Consider the following 18,705-nt stretch of genomic DNA (forward strand, 5'->3'; position numbering starts at 1 on the left):
AAGGGAAACAGTGAGTGATAATGTGTGTGTTTGCGTATGTCATGTCTTACTTGCTCTGTATCCCCATCCACAGCATGTGCTGCCGCTGGGCCACGTCAGGGTGCTTCTTGATGAAGGCGCCGTCGCTTGGCAACAGGAACTCCCAGCCACGGTTGATACGAGGCACCGCCATATGTTCCAGGAAGTCCTTCACGTCCTCCGGGGGGAGCTGGAAATAACGGAGGACAAATAGTTAGCAACACCCTCTGGAGCAGAGGAGGCTGGTGTGAGGAGCTATAGGAGGAGAGTCTCATTGTAACGGTGGAGTGGAATAAATGGAACAAAGTCAAACATGTGGTTTCCATTTGTTTGATACCGTTCCATAATTCCATTCCAGCCATTACAATGAGCCCATCCGCCTATAGCTCCTCCCACCAGCTTCAACTGCTCTGGAGGTAACGTATTGGGGGGGACAGATGTTTAGTAACACCCTCTGGGGGTAACTGTTACTGAGGGGAGGAACAAACTTAAACTTGAGTGGGTTGAGTCACTGACATGATCTTCCTGTCCGGGTTGGCACCCCCCTTGGGTTGTGCCGTGGCGGAGATCTTTGTGGGCTATACTCGGCCTTGTCTCAAGATGGTAAATTGGTGGTTGAAGATATCCCACTAGTGGTGTGGGGCCACAGTGTCTCCCGACCCCTCCTGTCTCACCCTCCAGTATTTATGCTGCAGTAGGTTGTCTCGGGGGGCTAGCGTCTGCTAAATGACTTAAATGTAAATGTTATATCTGGAGTATTTCTCCCGTCTTATCCGGTGTCCTGTGTGAATTTAAGTATGCTCTCTAATTCTTTCTCTCTCTCTCTCGATTCTTTCTCTCTCGGAGGACCTGAGCCCTAGGACCATGCCTCAGGACTACCTGGCCTAATGACTCCTTGCTGTCCCCAGTCCACCTGGCCATGCTGCTGCTCCAGTTTCAACTGTTCTGCCTGTGGCTATGGAACCCTGACCTGTTCACCGGACGTGCTACCTGTTCCAGACCTGCTGTTTTCAACTCTCTCGATACAGCAGGAGCAGTAGAGATACTCTGAATGATCGGCTATGAAAAGCCAACTGACATTTAGTCCTGAGGTGCTGACCTGTTGCACCCTTGACAACCACTGTGATTATTATTATTTGACCCTGCTGGTCATCTATGAACATTTTGGCCATGTTCTGTTATAATCTCCACCCGGCACAGCCAGAAGAGGACTGGCCACCCCTCATAGCCTGGTTCCTCTCTAGGTTTCTTCCTAGGTTCTGGCCTTTCTAGGGAGTTTTTCCTAGCCACCGTGCTTCTACACCTACATTGCTTGCTGTTTGGGGTTTTAGGCTGGGTTTCTGTACAGCACTTTGAAACATCAGCTGATGTAAGGGCTTTATAAATAATTTGATTGATTGACTTATAGGAACACTTGTGAAGTGTGTTACACCATATACTTTAAATAAAGTGGTATTTGAATTGGGCATCTTTGGCCAGGTGTGAGACACTGCAGGTGGCTTCAGTAGCACCTCCTGGTGCAGTGAACTGTTTAAACAGTTGATGATTACCTTGATGATGGCTGCAATCTCCTTCCTCATCACCGAGCGATCCTGAGTGAATCTCCACATCTGAGAAGAGAAACAAGAACATAAAACACACACATATATACACAAAACATGTTTCTATTCCCGTTTAAATTTCACCATGAAGTCTTGAAATTTGAACCTCTTGTCAATGAACATGCACAATTGTACTGTGGACCTGTGCAGGAAGATCTGCTCGGAGATATGGTAGGGGTATAAAAAGTGTGACTCACCACAAAGTCTCTTCCTCGACACAGCACCTCAGCAGGCACACCACTGTGGGCACTACAGCTGTTCTTAGGATACAGCACGTCACTGAAGGAACAAAAGAGTTCAACTGCTTTCAGGGACATGACCTGAAATATTTCTGGGACAATAGTTCACTTTTTTTTTTTTTTTTAAGTATCCAAGCATAATCTTTGTTCATGAAATCACACATTTAGATTTTGAATAATTAAACCAGAAGAAGGAAGACTTTTTTGGATCTATTTAATTTGGATCTGTAAACCTGGTCCGCCACAATCCTGCTCTGCTTGTCTCACCTTTTGACCACCCAGTTGCCCTGCACCAGTAGCGCCACCTGCTGGATGCAGCGCAGCACTGCAGTGGAGTCTGTCCCAGGGGTCAGCAAACCCATCAGGTTGGCAAACGGCATCACCTTAACTAGAGGGGAAGAGAGAAATGATGGAAAGAATAAGATGGAGAACATGGGCTCGTAAGCAACAATTTCACAGTTAAGTCTACACCAGTTGTATTCGGCACATGTGACAAATAAATTTGATTTGAAAACATTTCCCTTGGGGAAAATAAAGATTTATTGGAGCAAAAGTAAGGTTAGTGTACCGTTCTTCATCAGGGTCTTGATCTGGTCACCAAGCGGCAGCGTCCGGAGCTGGGCCATGGACAGCATGTTACTGGGACCTACGGGCCTCACACTGACACACACACACACCAAGGACTCATCAGTTTCATACCTGAAATGTTACATGGCTTAATACATTACACACCATGCAAGTTTGACTTACATCTTCTCCTCTGCGACAGGAGGCATGAGCATGGCCAGGTACTCCCTGAGGGAGAAAAGAGGGAAAGGGTTGAATAAAGGGAGCAGGAGAAAAGAGAGGGATGAATAAAGGGAGCAGGAGAAAAGAGAGGGATGAATAAAGGGAGCAGGAGAAAAGAGAGGGATGAATAAAGGGAGCAGGAGAAAAGAGAGGGATGAATAAAGGGAGCAGGAGAAAAGAGAGGGATGAATAAAGGGAGCAGGAGAAAAGAGAGGGATGAATAAAGGGAGCAGGAGAAAAGAGAGGGATGAATAAAGGGAGCAGGAGAAAAGAGAGGGATGAATAAAGGGAGCAGGAGAAAAGAGAGGGATGAATAAAGGGAGCAGGAGAAAAGAGAGGGATGAATAAAGGGAGCAGGAGAAAAGAGAGGGATGAATAAAGGGAGCAGGAGAAAAGAGAGGGATGAATAAAGGGAGCAGGAGAAAAGAGAGGGATGAATAAAGGGAGCAGGAGAAAAGAGAGGGATGAATAAAGGGAGAAGGAGAAAAGAGAGGGATGAATAAAGGGAGCAGGAGGGAAGAGAGAGAAGGAATGACACACAAAAGCAACTTGACAGTTCAAAAAACCAAAACGGCACAAAAATTAAACAAAAGAAGCCACTTTCAAATAGGGACACTACGTGTTAGTACTCACTTTGGAGTTTTCACCAGTTCTGTGTTCTCGGAACCTCCCATAGCCTGGCAGTACAGGTATTGCCTCTCGTGGTCCGAACGCCCGTCCTAAACACACACACACAAAGTAGGTGTTGAGTTGAGATTGGCTGTGACTTGGATGAACAGAGGTCACATAAAACAGTGTGTGATAGCGCCTCCTTACATTGAGGCCGTGGTAGTGCAGGTGAACCCAAGATTCCTCTGCCTGTTTCTTCTGAAGGAAGTCGTACGACTGGATACGCCTCTGACGAGCCTGCTCCGACTCAGGACGGGAAAACCTCACCTAAAGGAAAGAGACAGGTTTAATTTGACCATCCCAATACTGACAAAGAAAACAGAGCTCAACAATTGATTTAAGAGAGCCATTGTGTGAACTGTTATTGTGTGTGTGTTTCCTTACAGTGACGGCCTTGACATCTTCCTCTGCCTCATCCTGAGAGGAGTCTCCCCCCTCGTTAGCAGCCTCCCGCTCTCTGTGTTTGCAGTCAGCCTTGTCCAGATAGGAGAAGCTGGGTCGCATCTGGAGGATGCCCTGCAGCGGCGTGATGTGGAGCTCACCTGATGACATCATCAACACCCGTCAGTGACATCACACCGAGTCAGAGACAAACATTTAGATATCAAGACTAACATGAACACACGCAGGAGAGCAATGACAGTGCTGATGGATATGAATGTACAGAAACACAGCTACCTTTCCTGAAGATGGCAGCAGCGTATCTGGAGGTGTTGGTCGTGGACTGGATGGATGTGAACGTCTGCTTGTCCATCATCTTCCTGCAACGAGATTGATCAATGACCAGCATGTCACAGACACAGCATATGACAGATGACATACACAAATGAGACTAACACCGAGTACTAAGAAATGAACCAACACAACGTGTACAAAGTCATGGGTGGGCAGCATATGAGCCAATTCAATCTGGCCCGCAGGATATTTACATTTATATACATAGTATATGGGACTGATTAAGAAATTTTGCTTAATTCATTTGATTAATATTATGGTGTTTCTACTCCAAGAAAAACCCTCTGGGTTTCCGTTAGGATGGAATGTAAAATATGGTGCTGTACAACGTGACGGTCGGGAGTAGGCTACAGTGCTGGGCTATTGAGCTAAATGATCCCTGTGTCATGCGGGCACACGGGAGACCGGGGTTCAATTCCCTGGCGGTGGGGAAGGAGTAGGCTGTCCTTGTAAATAAGAATTTGTTCTTAACTGACTTGCCTAGTTAAATAAAGGTTACACTAAGAGCATAACATTTCAACACCCTAACTAATACCCAAACGGAGATTCAGTCAAAATAAAAATCTCATTGATTTATCAAGACCCGTCCCCCATGCTTGTCTCAGAGCAGCGCGAAACGGTGAGAAAATAGTTGTAGGCTATTGCTTCTAACTTCAATATGCTCTTTAAATAAATAAGACCTACACCACTTTTAACAGCACATTACACAACACTAGCGAGACTCGTGTCGCCTACAGTAGGCCTACAGTATATTGAAAAATATGCGGTGACTCTCCGACCATAATTACATATAGAGGATTGGAGGATTCTAAATTAAAACCAAAAGCCGCCTCATGGGTCTCCCAGTGGCGGCCGGCAAGGGTATTTGTAGCAAGAGAGGCCCCATCCACAAAGTATCAAAATACAGAGAGGTGTTGGTAAAGGTACATTGTCCTGCTACTAGCCGATAACAGGCTATTATAATACTGTACATGGTGTCCAGGTCAGGATAACCAAAACATGCATTTATTAAAGACTATCAGAAAGAATGTTGGGACTTATTTATTTTGATCCAAATATTTTTGAGGTTGCTTCGTTTTCAAAAAAACGCAAGTGAGCGATAGTAATCTGAATAAAGACCAAAACATTTTTTTCTGTTTTTAGAGGGCGAGAAACACTGGGCCAATTATGTACCGCTCTATGGGACTCCCAATCACAGTCGGATGTGATACATATTATTATTATTACTACTACATAGAACCTAACTTAGAAAAACATTTGACAATAGAATTATCCTCCTACCCTCCATCTTGGCAAGTCTATTGACCAGCTACCTGCTAGAACAGCAGGAACGTTACTCTAGTCAGCACTATTATTAGTGCAACGCCCCTTATAGTGTTGCTCTGTGCTACCCAGTGTGGCGGGGGTCCACCTCTCCTCCTCCGTTCCCCATGGGCTAAGTCTGTCTTCTGTGCGCGACGACTCTGCGGCTCATCCCGTGCCCCCTGCCCTCATCCCTTGAACCTCGCGCACTTTCCGTGGATACAGCTGGAGAACTGCAAGGCAATCCCATTTGTGCGCCACTCGGGAGCCATGACCAATATATATTGTCCTGCTAATAACAGGGTTAATAATATATCTGTGAGAATATCCAAGGGGCTTTTATATCATTCTAAATTAATAATAAATAATGAATCGCTTTGTTTAAAAAAATATATTTTGGAGATGATTTTGTTTTCAAATAACGTAAAATGAGGGAGAAAAAGGCCATTATTGAACATGGGGTGAGACATTGCTACTAATTTGTAAATAAAGCCAGTTTGTTATTTAGAATGATTCATTTCTGTTTTTAGAGGGAGAGAAACCAAAAACCTAGTCATCTCATGGGTCTCCCAGTCGAGGCCGGCACAGGTATTGAACCAGCATCTGTAGCAACACAGCTTGCACTGCTATGCAGTGTCTTAGACCGTTGCACCACTCAGGTGCTGTATAACGTGCCCGGACGGGAGTGGTCTACAGTACTACAGTAAGAGCAAAATAATCCTAACAAAATAAAATAAAAACCTTAGTGTAACAACAGTTTTAGTAAGTAATACTGAAGTTGTGCACAATTATCAGTTTCTATGTAGGTTTATGCCGCCCATTCATTGTCAGTTAGAGACACAGTAGGACCCCAAAGCATAATCAGTGCTCTAACTCCACCATGTGCTGGTCTGGAGCAATGAAGTGGTGACGCAGGGTACCGTACTAAACCACAAATTACCTCTAAGTACCACAGCATAATCGCAAAACTTTCAGTGGAGCAACCACTGTATGTAGTGCACTCACACAGAGTAGGTGTTGGAGTCCTCTGAGGTAGTTCCGTCCACATTGAGGGCGATCTGCTCGCCTTTACTTCGACAGTAGTTAGGACTCAGAGTGTTGATGGCTATCTCCAACTCCACCTACACAAAGACACAAATGATAAACTGAGAATATTGTTTAATAATAGGACAGGCTAGGGAAGATGGATAATATGGTTTGGCCTTCATACAGTACCAGTCAAAAGTTTGGACACACCTACTAATTCAAGGGTTTTTCTTAATTTTTTACTATTTTCTACATTGTACAATAATAGTGACGACATCAAACTATGAAACACATGGAATCATATAGTAACCAAAAAAAGTGTTAAACAAATCAAAATATATTTTAATTTTAGATTCTTGTAAGTAGCCACCATTTGCCATGATGACAGCTTTGCACACTCTTGGCATTCTCTCAACCAGCTTCACGAGGAATGCTTTTCCAACAGCCTTGAAGGAGTTCCCACATATGCTGAGCAATTGTTGGCTGCTTTTCCTTCACTCTGCGGTCTAACACATCCCAAACCATTTCAATTGGGTTGAGGTCAGGTGATTGTGGAGGCCAGGTCATCTGATACAGCACTCCATCACTCTCATTCTTGGTCAAATAGCCTTACACAGCCTGGAGGTGTGTTGGGTCATTGTCCTGTTGAAAAACAAATGATAGGCCCACAAAGCACAAACCAGATGGGATAGCGTATCGCTGAAGAATGCTGTGGTAGCCATGCTGGTTAAGTGTGCCTTGAATTCTAAATAAATCACTGACAATGTCACCAGCAAAGCACCATCACACCACCTCCACCATGCTTCCCGGTGGGAACCACACGCGGAAATCATACGTTCACCTACTCTGCTTCTCACAAAGACACGGTGGTTGGAACCAAAAATCTCACATTTGGACTCATCAGACCAAAGGAAAGATTTCCACCGGTCTGATGTCCATTGCTCATGTTTTATGGCCCAAGCAAGTCTTCTTATTGGTGTCCTTTAGTTGTGGTTTCTTTGCAGCAATTCGACCATGAAGGCCTAATTCCCGCAGTTTCCTCCTTGAGATGTGTCTGTTACTTGAACTCTGAAGCATTTATTTGGGCTGCAATTTATGAGGCTGGTAACTCTAATGAACTTATCCTCTGCAGCAGAAGTAACTCTGGGTCTTCCTTTCCTGTGGCGGTCCTCATGAGAGCCAGTTTCATCATAGCGCTTGATGGTTTTTGCGACTGAACTTCAAGAAACGTTCAAAGTTCTTAAAATTTTCCGCATTGACTGACCTTCATGTCTTAAAGTAATGATGGACTGTCGTTACTCTTTGCTTATTTGGGGCGGCAGGTAGCCTAGTGGTTAGAGCGTTGGGAGTAACCGAAAGGTTGCTGGATCGAATCCCCGAGCTGACAAGGTAAAAATCTGTCGTTCTGGCCCTGAACAAGTCCCACTGTTCCCCGGTAGGCTGTCATTGTAAATAAGAATTTGTTCTTAACTGACTTGCCTAGTTAAATAAAAAGGTTAAATAAAAAAATAAGAATTTATAATAATTTGAGCTGTTCTTGCCATAATATGGACCAACAACTGACTGGCTCAAACGCATTGAAAATGAACTTTTAACAAGGCACACCTGTTAATTGAAATGACTAACTCATGAAGAAGGGTGGCTACTTTGAAGAATCTAAAATAGAAAATACATTTAGATTTGTTTAACACTTTTTTGGTAACTACATGACTCCATGTGTTATTTTATAATGTTGATGTCTTCACTATTATTCTACAATGTAGAAAATAGTAAAAAAATTAAGAAAAACAACTGGAATGAGTAGGTGTCCAAATGAGATGGATATCCATATGAGATGGAAATCTCTTAAACAAGGGAGCCCCGTCACACCTTCTGCTGCTTGGGCTTGATCTTGGCAGACAGATGAGTGATATCATCATAGGTCATAGAGGAAGGGCGTACTGGATACTATGAAGGAGAAAAAAAACAAGCAAACTGAAGATTAGATAGCTGTACAAAATCTTAACCAGGAACATATCAAATCCATACAGCTTGTTGCAGAGTAGATGCAGAACTTACCTGGAACAGATAGAGCTTGTCCGCAAGGCTTTTGGCCAGGTATACATCAATCTAAAAGACACAGAAAGAGAGAGGAATCTTAGGTTCATATTCTTTCCATCACTTTTCTCTTTCTCACCAAGACAATAAAACCTAGGTTTGGGAAGAAACAGACTGGTAAACAGGAGTGCTGGGGAAACTGGTCACTCACCTCTTGTATGATGGGGTCATCGTCCTCCCCGCTGGCCATGGTGAGGGGAGGGGGCTGGGGGAGATGTCACAGAAGAGCAGCAGGAGACCTCCGGAGAGCCAACCTAGGATAACAGTGATGCTGAGTGACCGACAACCTAAGTAGCAACGTAATACAGTGTCACTACTCATTACTATGGCTGTGTTGAGCCAGGTTGGCCAATTCTGAGCAATTATTCTCCATTTGGTCTTTTGACCACACACAGCTCATTTTTATAACTCTGCTTGTGACTATTGTCTGATGTGAGTGAGTGACCGAGTGATGCTGCCAAAATATGGTGACGTAATAGGACAGTAAGTAAATTTACATTTACATTTAAGTCATTTAGCAGACGCTCTTATCCAGAGCGACTTACAAATTGGAAATCTAACGTTAAAGGAATTGTTAATAGCTAACGTTACGTGAGCCAGAAACAGTGACACTGGCTATCTAGCTAGCAGTCAATACATCATTCAAAACGCCGACATTCCAGTACCATCGAGCTCGTTAGACAGACACATCACATCAGCAACATGGCTATTTTAGCCATCTAGCTTGCTAGCTAACACTTGTGCAATGATGTAACGTGTATAAGTGGTATGCCGAAGCTGAAAAACTTGAAGTTGATCGAACCCCGTCAAGGGAGGAGCACATTTTTTGGTATATGACAGTAAAACATTCTTATGATGACTATACAATTTGTTGGCATCTTAAATTCTTGCACATAAAAAGTATATTTCTAACACTGTCTGCTCAGGCAAATTTGCCGAACAGCTAAACTTGGAACCAATCAGAAATCCTGTACATACACCCCGGGATGAAGGCAGCCAATGGCCTGCTTCAATCTAAAACGTAAACAGCTTCTTCTGAAAACGCAAGCTGCTGTCTGATGAAGAGGAACAGATATAGCTAGCTCCCAGACTGAAATAAGATAAATATCTGTTTGAGTGCACTTGAAATATGCAGCATGCAATACAAATTGTCTTGACCACTTAGCCAATTTATTGAAAGCTAGCAAAAAGTCCGTTTGACTAGCCTAGCCGGCTACTGTAAATGTCAATGTGTTTCAATAGCCATCTCTGTCAGTAAATTACATTTTTGAATCATGGTTGTATTGAGGCAAAGATCTGGGGAAGGGTACCAAAAAAATGTCTGCAGCATTGAAGGCCCAGAAGAACACAGTGGCCTCCATCATTCTTATATGGAAGCAGTCTGGAACCACCAAGACTCCTAGAGCAATCGGGGGAGAAGGATCTTGGTCAGGCTGGTGCACTGACAGAGCTCCTGAGTTCCTCTGTTGACATTGGAAAACCTTCTAGAAACCTCAGCAGCACTCAACCAATCAGGCCTATGAATACTTATGTAAAAAACCTTTTTTTGCTTTGTCATTATAGGGTATTGTGTGTAGATTGCGAAGAAAAAAACCAATTTAATCCATTTAGAACAGAATTTGGAAAAAGGGGTCTGAATACTTTCTGAATGCACTGTACCGGCAGGCTAAACAGAAACATTCAATCATATACAGTTCCTTCAGAAAGTATTCAGACCCCTTGACTTCTTCCACATTTTGTTACGTTACAGCCTCAATCTAAAATGTATTCAATTGTTCCCCCCCCCCCCCATCAATCCACACACACTACCTCGTAATGACAAAGCAAAAACAGGTTTTTATAAATTCTACCAAATTTATTTAAAATAAAAAACAGAAATATCACATTTACATAGGTATTCAGAGCCTTTACTCAGTACTTTGTTGAAGCACCATTGGCAGCGATTACAGCATCAGAGTCCTCTTGGGTATTGTGCTACAAGCTTGGCACACCTGTATTTGGGGAGTTTCTCCCATTCTTCTCTGCAGATCCTCTCAAGCACTGTCAGGTTGGATGAGGAGCATTGCTGCACAGCTATTTTCAGGTCTCTCCAGATATGTTCGATCAGGTTTAAGTCCAGGCTCTGGCTGGGCCACTCAAGGACATGCATGGACTTGTCCTGAAGCCACTCCTGCATTGTCTTGGCTGTATGCTTAGGGTCGTTGTCCTGTTGGAAGGTGAACCTTCACCCCAGTCTGCGGTCCTGAACGCTCTGGAGCATGTTTTCATCAAGGATCTCTCTGTACTTTGCTTGGTTCTTCTTTGCCTCGATCCTGACTAGTCTCCCAGTCCCTGCCGCTGAAAAACATCTCCACAGCATGATGTTGCCACCAACATGCTTCACCGTAGGGATGGTGCCAGGTTTCCTCCAGACATGACGCTTGGCATTCAGGCCAAAGGGTTCAATCTTGGTTTCATCAGACCAGAGAATCTTGTTTCTCATGGTCAGAGTCTTTAGGTGCCTTTTGGCAAACTCCATGCGAGCTGTCATGTGCCTTTTACTGAAGAGTGGCTTCCGTCTGGCCACTTTACCATAAAGGCCTGATCTGGTAGAGTGCTGCAGAGATGGTTGTTCTCCTATAAGGTTATCCCATCTCCAGAGGAACTCTGGAGCTCTGTCAAAGTGACCATCAGGTTCTTGGTCACCTCCTTGACCAAGGCCATTCTCCCCTGATTGCTCAGTTTGGCCTAACAGCCAGCTCTAGGAAGAGTCATGGTGGTTCCAATCTTCTTCCATTTAAGAATGATGGAGGCCAATGTGTTCTTGTGGACCTTCAATGCTGCAAAAATCGACACAATCATGTCTCGCTGCTCTACGGACAAATCATTCGACCTCATGGCTTGTTTTTACTCTGACCTGCACTGTCAACTGTGAGACCTTATATAGACAGGTGTGTTCCTTTCCAAATCATGTCCAATCAATTGAATTTACCACACATGGACTCCAATCAAGTTATAGAAACATAAAGGATGATCAATGGAAACAGGATCCACCTGAGCTGAATTTTCATAGCAAAGGATCTGAATACTTATGTAAATAAGGTATGTTAATTTTTAATACATTTGCAAAAAATAAATAAACATTTGCCTTTGTGATTATGGGGTATTGTGTGTAGATTGCTGAGGATTTGTATTTATTTAATCCATTTTAGAATAAGGCTGTAAACGTAACAAAATGTGGAAAAAGGTCAAGGGGCCTGATTACTTTCTGAAGACACTGTACTTTGCATAGAAACCCAAATAAATGCATGTAGATAGAAAGGGATGTGTGTCATGTGCATATTAGCCAATACAGATGGCATAGCCTACACATATAGCATACCTTGCAATATAATCTTCTCTAAAAACAGTTGTACAAAGTGCTCTGTAATAAGATGAGTGTTCTAAACCAGATGAGTTCTCCAATACCATGGTGGACATGCATAACGTTGGATGCACTGGGATATAAGGTACGGAGAATATAGATATAGATTATAGAAAAAACAGTTGAGAAATGAACGTGAAATACTAAATGTTAAATGTGAGTATATTTAAGTGTTTAAATTATTAACTTTCCTACTAACCCAAAAGTTGTCAGTGCCAAAGTCTTGCCAATCCATTCATTATTCTACTAATCATGACAGTGCGAGACAGGTTTTCCATAATGTACGTTTCATGCATATGAATTCAAACAAATAACCATCAGAAAGTGTTTCACTATTCATTGAGTACGAAGACAAATACAAAGGTGTCTCAGGCAGTATTTGAAATATCTAAATATAGTGAACCAAATATTGAGTTGCACCCCTTTTGCCCTCAGAATAGCCTCAATTTGTTGGGGCATGGACTCTACAAGGTGACGAAAGCTGGCCCATGTTGACTCCAACGCTTCCCACAGTTTTGTCAAGTTGGCTGGATGTCGTTTAGGTGGTAGAACATTCTTGATACACACAGGAAACTGTTGAGCATGATAACCCAGCAGTGTTGCAGTTCTTGACACACAAACCGGTGCGCTTGTCACCTACTACAATATCCCATTCAAAGGCACTTAAATCTGTTGTCTTGCCCATTCACCCTCAATGGCACACATACACAATCCATGTCTCAATTGTCTCAAGGCTTTAAAATCCTTCTTTAAACTGTCTCCTCCCCTTCATCTACACCGATTGAAGTGGATTTAACAAGTGACATCAATAAGCTTTCAACTGGATTCACCTGGTCAGTCTATGTCATGGAAAGAGCAGGTGTTCATGTTTGTACACTCAGTGTATATCAAGTGCCGTGGGGGGCACAATCTTACAATACTGCAGTCCAGAAATGAGCACTTTACAATCTACGCCAAAAGCCTGGACTTCTGATGGAGACCATCGAACTGTCATCAACTCATGCAGTATTACCCTTTCTCTCCAGGAGCATGTGTGTGCCCAGGCCCCATAGGCGTATCGAAATGATCCCCCTGGTCACCAATGTAACTGACCGATGTAGAGAGTGACAAGTGCCTTAGCAGAATGAAATCTAAGCCGTGTGTGGTCCAGAGACGAGAACTCTCATCTATGGCACATGTCAAACTCATTCCACAGAGGGCTGAGTGTCTGTGGGTTTTCGCTCCTCCCTTGATGAATTAAGGTCACTAATTAGTAAAGAACTCCCCTCACCTGGTTGTCTAGGTCTTAATTGAAAGCAAAAACACGCAGATACTAGGCCCTCCATGGAATGAGTTTTACACTCCTGATCTATTTCAAAAGCCTGGGCTCCTGACAGGAACAATAGAATTCTCCCCACTGCATGTTACAATAGTAAAATAATCTGTCACCCGCTAAACTGATTCAATAATGAATTTAGTCTTTGAGATGCTCAAACAAGCACGTGTATCTGTAGTTGGAGTTCTTCAACTCTAAAATGCATTAGACTGTCTAAAACTAAACCCACAAACAAAACACAACAGGGAAATGCATACATGGTCTCAATGTCTATATAGTGACGGAAAGGCTAGTTCAAACTGCAGCAGGATGGTTCTCACATGCGAGTGAACCAGCCCAAGCTTGGTGAACAGCACTTGTTTGATCTCTGGGAGCAGGACACAGGGAAGCTGAATAGATCATGTGAGACAAAAGTGCGAGACAAGAATGAATAAAATAATGTTTGCAGACATGTAAAACGTAAAACTGACTATCCTACCGATCCTTGACTTTGGCAATGTCCAACACTCTACTCAGCAAACTGAATGTAGTCTATCACAGTGCCATCCGTTTGGTCACCAAAGCCCCATATACTACCCACCAACGAGACCTGTATGCTCTCGTTGGCTGGCCCTCGCTTCATATTCGTCGCCAAACCCACTGGCTCCAGGTCATCTGTAAGTCTTTGCTAGGTAAAGCTCCGCCTTATCTCAGCTCACTGGTCACCATAGCAACACCCACCCATAGCAGGAGCTCCAGCAGGTATATTTCACTGGTCATCCCCAACGCCAACACTTCCTTTGGCCACCTTTCCTTCCAGTTCTCTGCTGCCAATGACTGGAACGAATTGCAAATTGCAAAAAACACTGAAGTTGGAGAAATATCTCCCTCACTAACTTTAAGCATCAGCTATCTGAGCAGCTTACCGATCGCTGCAGCTGTACACAGCCCATCTGTAAATAGCCCATCCAACCAACTACCTACCTCATCCCCATATTCGTTTTTGTTTTTCTGCTCTTTTGCACACCAGTATTTCTACTTGCACATCCTAATCTGCACATCTATCACACCAGTGTTAATTGCTAAATTGTTATTACTTCGCCACTATTGGCCTATTTATTGCCTTACCTCATTTGCACACACTGTATACAGATTTTTCAATTGTGTTATTGACTGTACGTTTGTTTATCTCATGTGTAACTCTGTTGTTTTTGTCGCACTTCTTTGCTTTATCTTGGCCAGGTCGCAGATGTAAAACCCATACGGCAACTGCTCCGCCCACAACCGTAAGGCTCTCCAGAGGGTAGTGAGGTCTGCAGAACGCATCACCGGGGGCAAACTACCTGCCCTCCAGGACACCTACACCACCCGATGTCACAGGAAGGCCATAAAGATCATCAAGGACAACAACCACCCAAGCCACTGCCTGTTCACCCCGCTATCATCCAGAAGGCGAGGTCAGTACAGGTGCATCAAAGCAGGGACCGAGAGACTGAAAAACAGCTTCTATCTCAAGGCCATCAGACTGTTAAACAGCCACCACTAACATTTAGCGGCCGCTGCCAACATACTGACTCAACTCCAGCCACTTTAAAAATGGGAATTGATGGAAATTATGTAAAAATGTACCACTAGCCACTTTAAACAATGCCACTTAATATAATGTTTACATACCCTACATTACCCATCTCATATGTATATACTGTACTCTATATCATCTACTGCATCTTGCCATCTTTATGTAATACATGTACCACTAGCCACTTTAAACTATGCCACTTTATGTTTACATACCCTACAGTACTCATCTCATATGTATATACCGTACTCTATACCATCTACTGCATCTTGCCATGCCGTTCTGTACCACCACTCATTCATATATCTTTATGTACATATTCTTCATCCCTTTACACTTGTGTGTGTGTATAAGGTAGTAGTTGTGGAATTGTTAGGTTAGATTACTTGTTGGTTATTACTGCATTGTCGGAACTAGAAGCACAAGCATTTCGCTACACTCGCATTAACATCTGCTAACCATGTGTATGTGACTAATAAAATTTGATTTGATTTGCTCTCAACTGGCCTACCTGGTTAAATAAAAGTGGGGGGAAATTATATATATAATCACGTTTCTATAACTAAATAGTATTTTTCTTGTTGTAATCTAACTAACTGATAACAGTTAGTCTGAAGCAGATCTCTGTCTACTACCTTAAATACGGATAACGTGATTGGCAGATGTGATCAGCAGAGCTACTACCAAAGATTTGTTATACCGAAGCCAAGAGACCCCAGCCTGTTGTTTCAAATGGGTCATTTGAGTCATAGTTGGCAGACCAAGCAAGGTGGGCAGAGCCAAGCACGAGCTAGCAAGATCCTATTTGCGCGTTCTACCACTATTTGCATATGTATGTTAAGGAACGCCCACTCTGAAGTGAGCGTGTGCAATAACTAAATTCGCCTTGGTACTCCTAAACAATTTTTTTAAACTTTGGCAAAGGGTAAAGTCCACTCTGTTCGTAACATATTATAGTTTTGGGAACAGAAAACTGTAGAGATCAGATGTTTCATCGGTCAAACCCCATGTTGTTCCATCTTCTCCCATATTTGGTAGCGAATGGAAACGCCAAGCGGATGCTTCACAATTATACATCCGGTGAAATCTGTCTCTTTGTTCTATCTGTGATAGTAACGTACATGATATTACGAGTTGCTCGGTTTTACAGTTTAGTACTCTGCGGCGTTTGCCTGTCCAACTAGCTTACATAAAAGTAAGTATTTTGAAAAAATGTGTATGAATTGACATTGCCAACAAACGTATATGTTTATAAGAAATACATATGCACAAAATGTTTAAAAAATAAAATTAAAAAACAGCACCTCCCTCAGATCGATCGTCTTAACGTTACCATTCATCTAACAGCCCAGCACCAAGTAATACATTTTATCATCGTGAGTAGTCCTCGCAGTTCATTGTAAGTTTAAGGTCGCTAAATTAACTAGCTACCGTACATTAGTTAGCTAATTTACATTGACAACATGACAAGTCATCTGCTAGAGGCGACTAATAGGTAACTACTTAGCATAGCGGCTGTGTTGGTGAGCTACTTATTCGATCAAACCGTTTGAGCCAAACCAACGCTAAAAACAAAACTAATCCGTAAAATAACCAGGGTAACACGTAAAAAAATCTATAACGTTAAGTAATTATGGATAACCAGCTAAATCTTTAGATATGGCTGTTTACTTAAGTACTGGCTAGCAATTTACCCGGTTGTGTTGGCTAACGTTTACTCGAAACTCTAGCTTGCAAGCTATCAAATATAATTGGAAGTCATTTGCCAGGCCTCGATTTTGTGAGTTTTCCCGGTATTTCAATAATAGTTAAGGGCTAGATCTCACCTGCACACTTCACCGTTCCCCTCAGTTTATTTCATTGACGTATGTTAATGGATGCTATGTTGAAATACTTCATGTGATCGAGTTAAAGAAGTGAGTAGCTGTGGCTATCTGAGCGCTGCCATGTCGTTGCTTGGCTCCACAGAGACACGTGGGGAGGAGCTGCTATTTGTATTCCCACAATGCAAAGCGATAAAGGTTTACGTTTTTAGCCTACATATGTCGCAAAGGCGTTTAACATGAGATTGTGTTAAAATGTTTCATATAATCCATAAGGATTTATGACCATGTCGCGATTTCCAACTCACTGGACTGGAGAAGTAGATAGCCCGCGATCCGAAAAATCTTCCTGACAGCGGTGGGATTCGAACCCACGCCCCCGAAGAGACTGGAGCCTTAATCCAGCGCCTTAGACCGCTCGGCCACGCTATCATGTACCGGTACCACCGAATATGACAAGATTAATAGATTCATAAATGTTGTAAAATGACTTCCAGCTAGTAGCTCCAAATGCGATGTGACATGACACATCACATCAGTCCGCTAAGTATGGTTATGTTATTTAAGTGATAATGCCGGAAAAGCAGGTGTTTGGAGGATATATTGGCAATTGTCGATGGCCGGGTTGTGCGGATAAGCTCCCCCTGCCAGAACCTCCCCCTTTCGCGCACGCACTCAATTCTTCATTGCTGCGACTTGTTGCTCGTTGAGATTTCTGAACACGTTAGGCTGCGTTTCATTTAATTATTTATCTCTATTTATCTCGCAGCTTTCGGTTTGGCTATATGTTTCAAGTGTATTAGTCTAAATAAATCTCTTTGCTAAAATTCGTCATCTCTCACATGTCTTATTTGACTAGTAGTTGTTCCGAAATGTTTATTGCTTGCCTACATTTTACTCCATCTATGTTTAATATAACACACATACATCAACTATTAATTTCAGTTGCCTATCCTGACGTGAAGTTTGTTCTATAGAAAGTATTTTACTTTGATGTGTGCCACAGAAAGTATTTGACTCTAGCCACAAAATTAAGGAAATTAGAAGGGGGGGATTTTGGCAAGGCTATTTTCTTGCCGGCCTAAATTCTCTCCCCCCTTCTATCTTGGGACTGCAAGGCCTGGCACACTTCAGAATCCTTTTGGTAGCTCATGTTGACCAGTAGTGTGTGCCACAGGAAGTATTTGACTTTAGCCACAAAATTAAGGAAATTAGAAGGGCAGGAGGATTTTGGTAAGGCCATTTTCTTGTCTGCTGAACCCCCCCCCCCCCCCCCCCCCCCTCTATCTTGGGACTGCAAGGCCTGGCACACTTCATAATCATTTGGTGACCTATCATGCCCTCTGATGTGTGCCACAGGAAGTATTAGACTCTAGTCACAAAAGTAAGTGGTTATTTCAGCAATAATAGTTTTCAGAGCCCTCTACTGTTCTCTCTACCCATTCCTCAATCCCCCATCCCATCGTGATTTTCCCTCTAAAGGCTTTTCCTACATTTTTTTACACTTTTTCTGTTTTCGTTTTTAAGAATGTAGGTACAGTAGTAATAATAATAAATCAAACATTTGTACTCTGGACAAAAAAATAAAGTTCAAATATATAAGTCAACATGAGCGCATATCCATAATCACAGTAAACTGTTATAATAATAGAACATTAAAAATATTATATTATATAATAATATAATAAACAAAACTATGACTGAATGTGCCTCCAAGAAGAATCCCCTCCCCAATAGGTCCCTTCGCCCTCAATAGGACACCCCCAGCACATCCATTATCCCCATCAACCTCCCCCACCTCTCAACCACAAAACACAATAATGATAATAATAATTGAAATAAAAAAATATATATATATACCAAGATATATATACACATACACAGATGTACAGTACATATACATATCCACAGGACACTCAACTTATTTATTTTCCTACATCAGATATGCAGGTGACATTTCCACCTGGATGACATCGCATAATCAGCAAGATGCTCTTCATACGAGGGAATGCCTGCCCATTCTCAGATGTTAGATAATCCGAGATGATCACGTCATTTACATTTCAGGCCTAACATGAACGTTCTGCTTCTTCTTCCACACCATCCAGCGATGCCCCCAAGATGCTAAGT

General features: G+C 42.7%; 1 protein-coding gene and 1 non-coding gene across 5 annotated transcripts in view; both read right to left on the reverse strand.

Annotated features, from left to right (window-relative positions):
- polr3e (polymerase (RNA) III (DNA directed) polypeptide E) overlaps nt 1-17,175 on the reverse strand; it is a 24,797-nt gene extending 7,622 nt beyond the window's left edge. Inside the window, exons 1-15 of one of the 4 annotated variants that reach the window (XM_071394068.1) lie at nt 16,884-17,175; nt 8,628-8,730; nt 8,438-8,488; nt 8,249-8,326; nt 6,359-6,474; nt 3,995-4,077; nt 3,701-3,858; nt 3,464-3,583; nt 3,281-3,366; nt 2,609-2,653; nt 2,427-2,518; nt 2,126-2,246; nt 1,817-1,898; nt 1,569-1,628; nt 51-208 (exon numbers count right to left, since the gene is read on the reverse strand). In XM_071394068.1, the coding sequence (XP_071250169.1) occupies nt 51-208; nt 1,569-1,628; nt 1,817-1,898; nt 2,126-2,246; nt 2,427-2,518; nt 2,609-2,653; nt 3,281-3,366; nt 3,464-3,583; nt 3,701-3,858; nt 3,995-4,077; nt 6,359-6,474; nt 8,249-8,326; nt 8,438-8,488; nt 8,628-8,666 (1,289 nt within the window). In that variant the 5' untranslated portion in view covers nt 8,667-8,730; nt 16,884-17,175. Of the gene's footprint in view, nt 1-50; nt 209-1,568; nt 1,629-1,816; nt 1,899-2,125; nt 2,247-2,426; nt 2,519-2,608; nt 2,654-3,280; nt 3,367-3,463; nt 3,584-3,700; nt 3,859-3,994; nt 4,078-6,358; nt 6,475-8,248; nt 8,327-8,437; nt 8,489-8,627; nt 8,764-16,578; nt 16,771-16,883 lie in introns of those variants that run through there. The other 3 variants (XM_071394066.1, XM_071394067.1, XM_071394069.1) reach the window with 3 other exon arrangements.
- Nucleotides 16,926-17,007, reverse strand: trnal-aag (transfer RNA leucine (anticodon AAG)). Its single transcript has one exon. It is a non-coding gene; the product is annotated as a tRNA-Leu (tRNA).
- Nucleotides 17,176-18,705: the final 1,530 nt, after the last annotated feature.

Source organism: Salvelinus alpinus, chromosome 3, assembly GCF_045679555.1.
Source record: "Salvelinus alpinus chromosome 3, SLU_Salpinus.1, whole genome shotgun sequence".
Taxonomy (NCBI): Eukaryota; Metazoa; Chordata; class Actinopteri; order Salmoniformes; family Salmonidae; genus Salvelinus; species Salvelinus alpinus.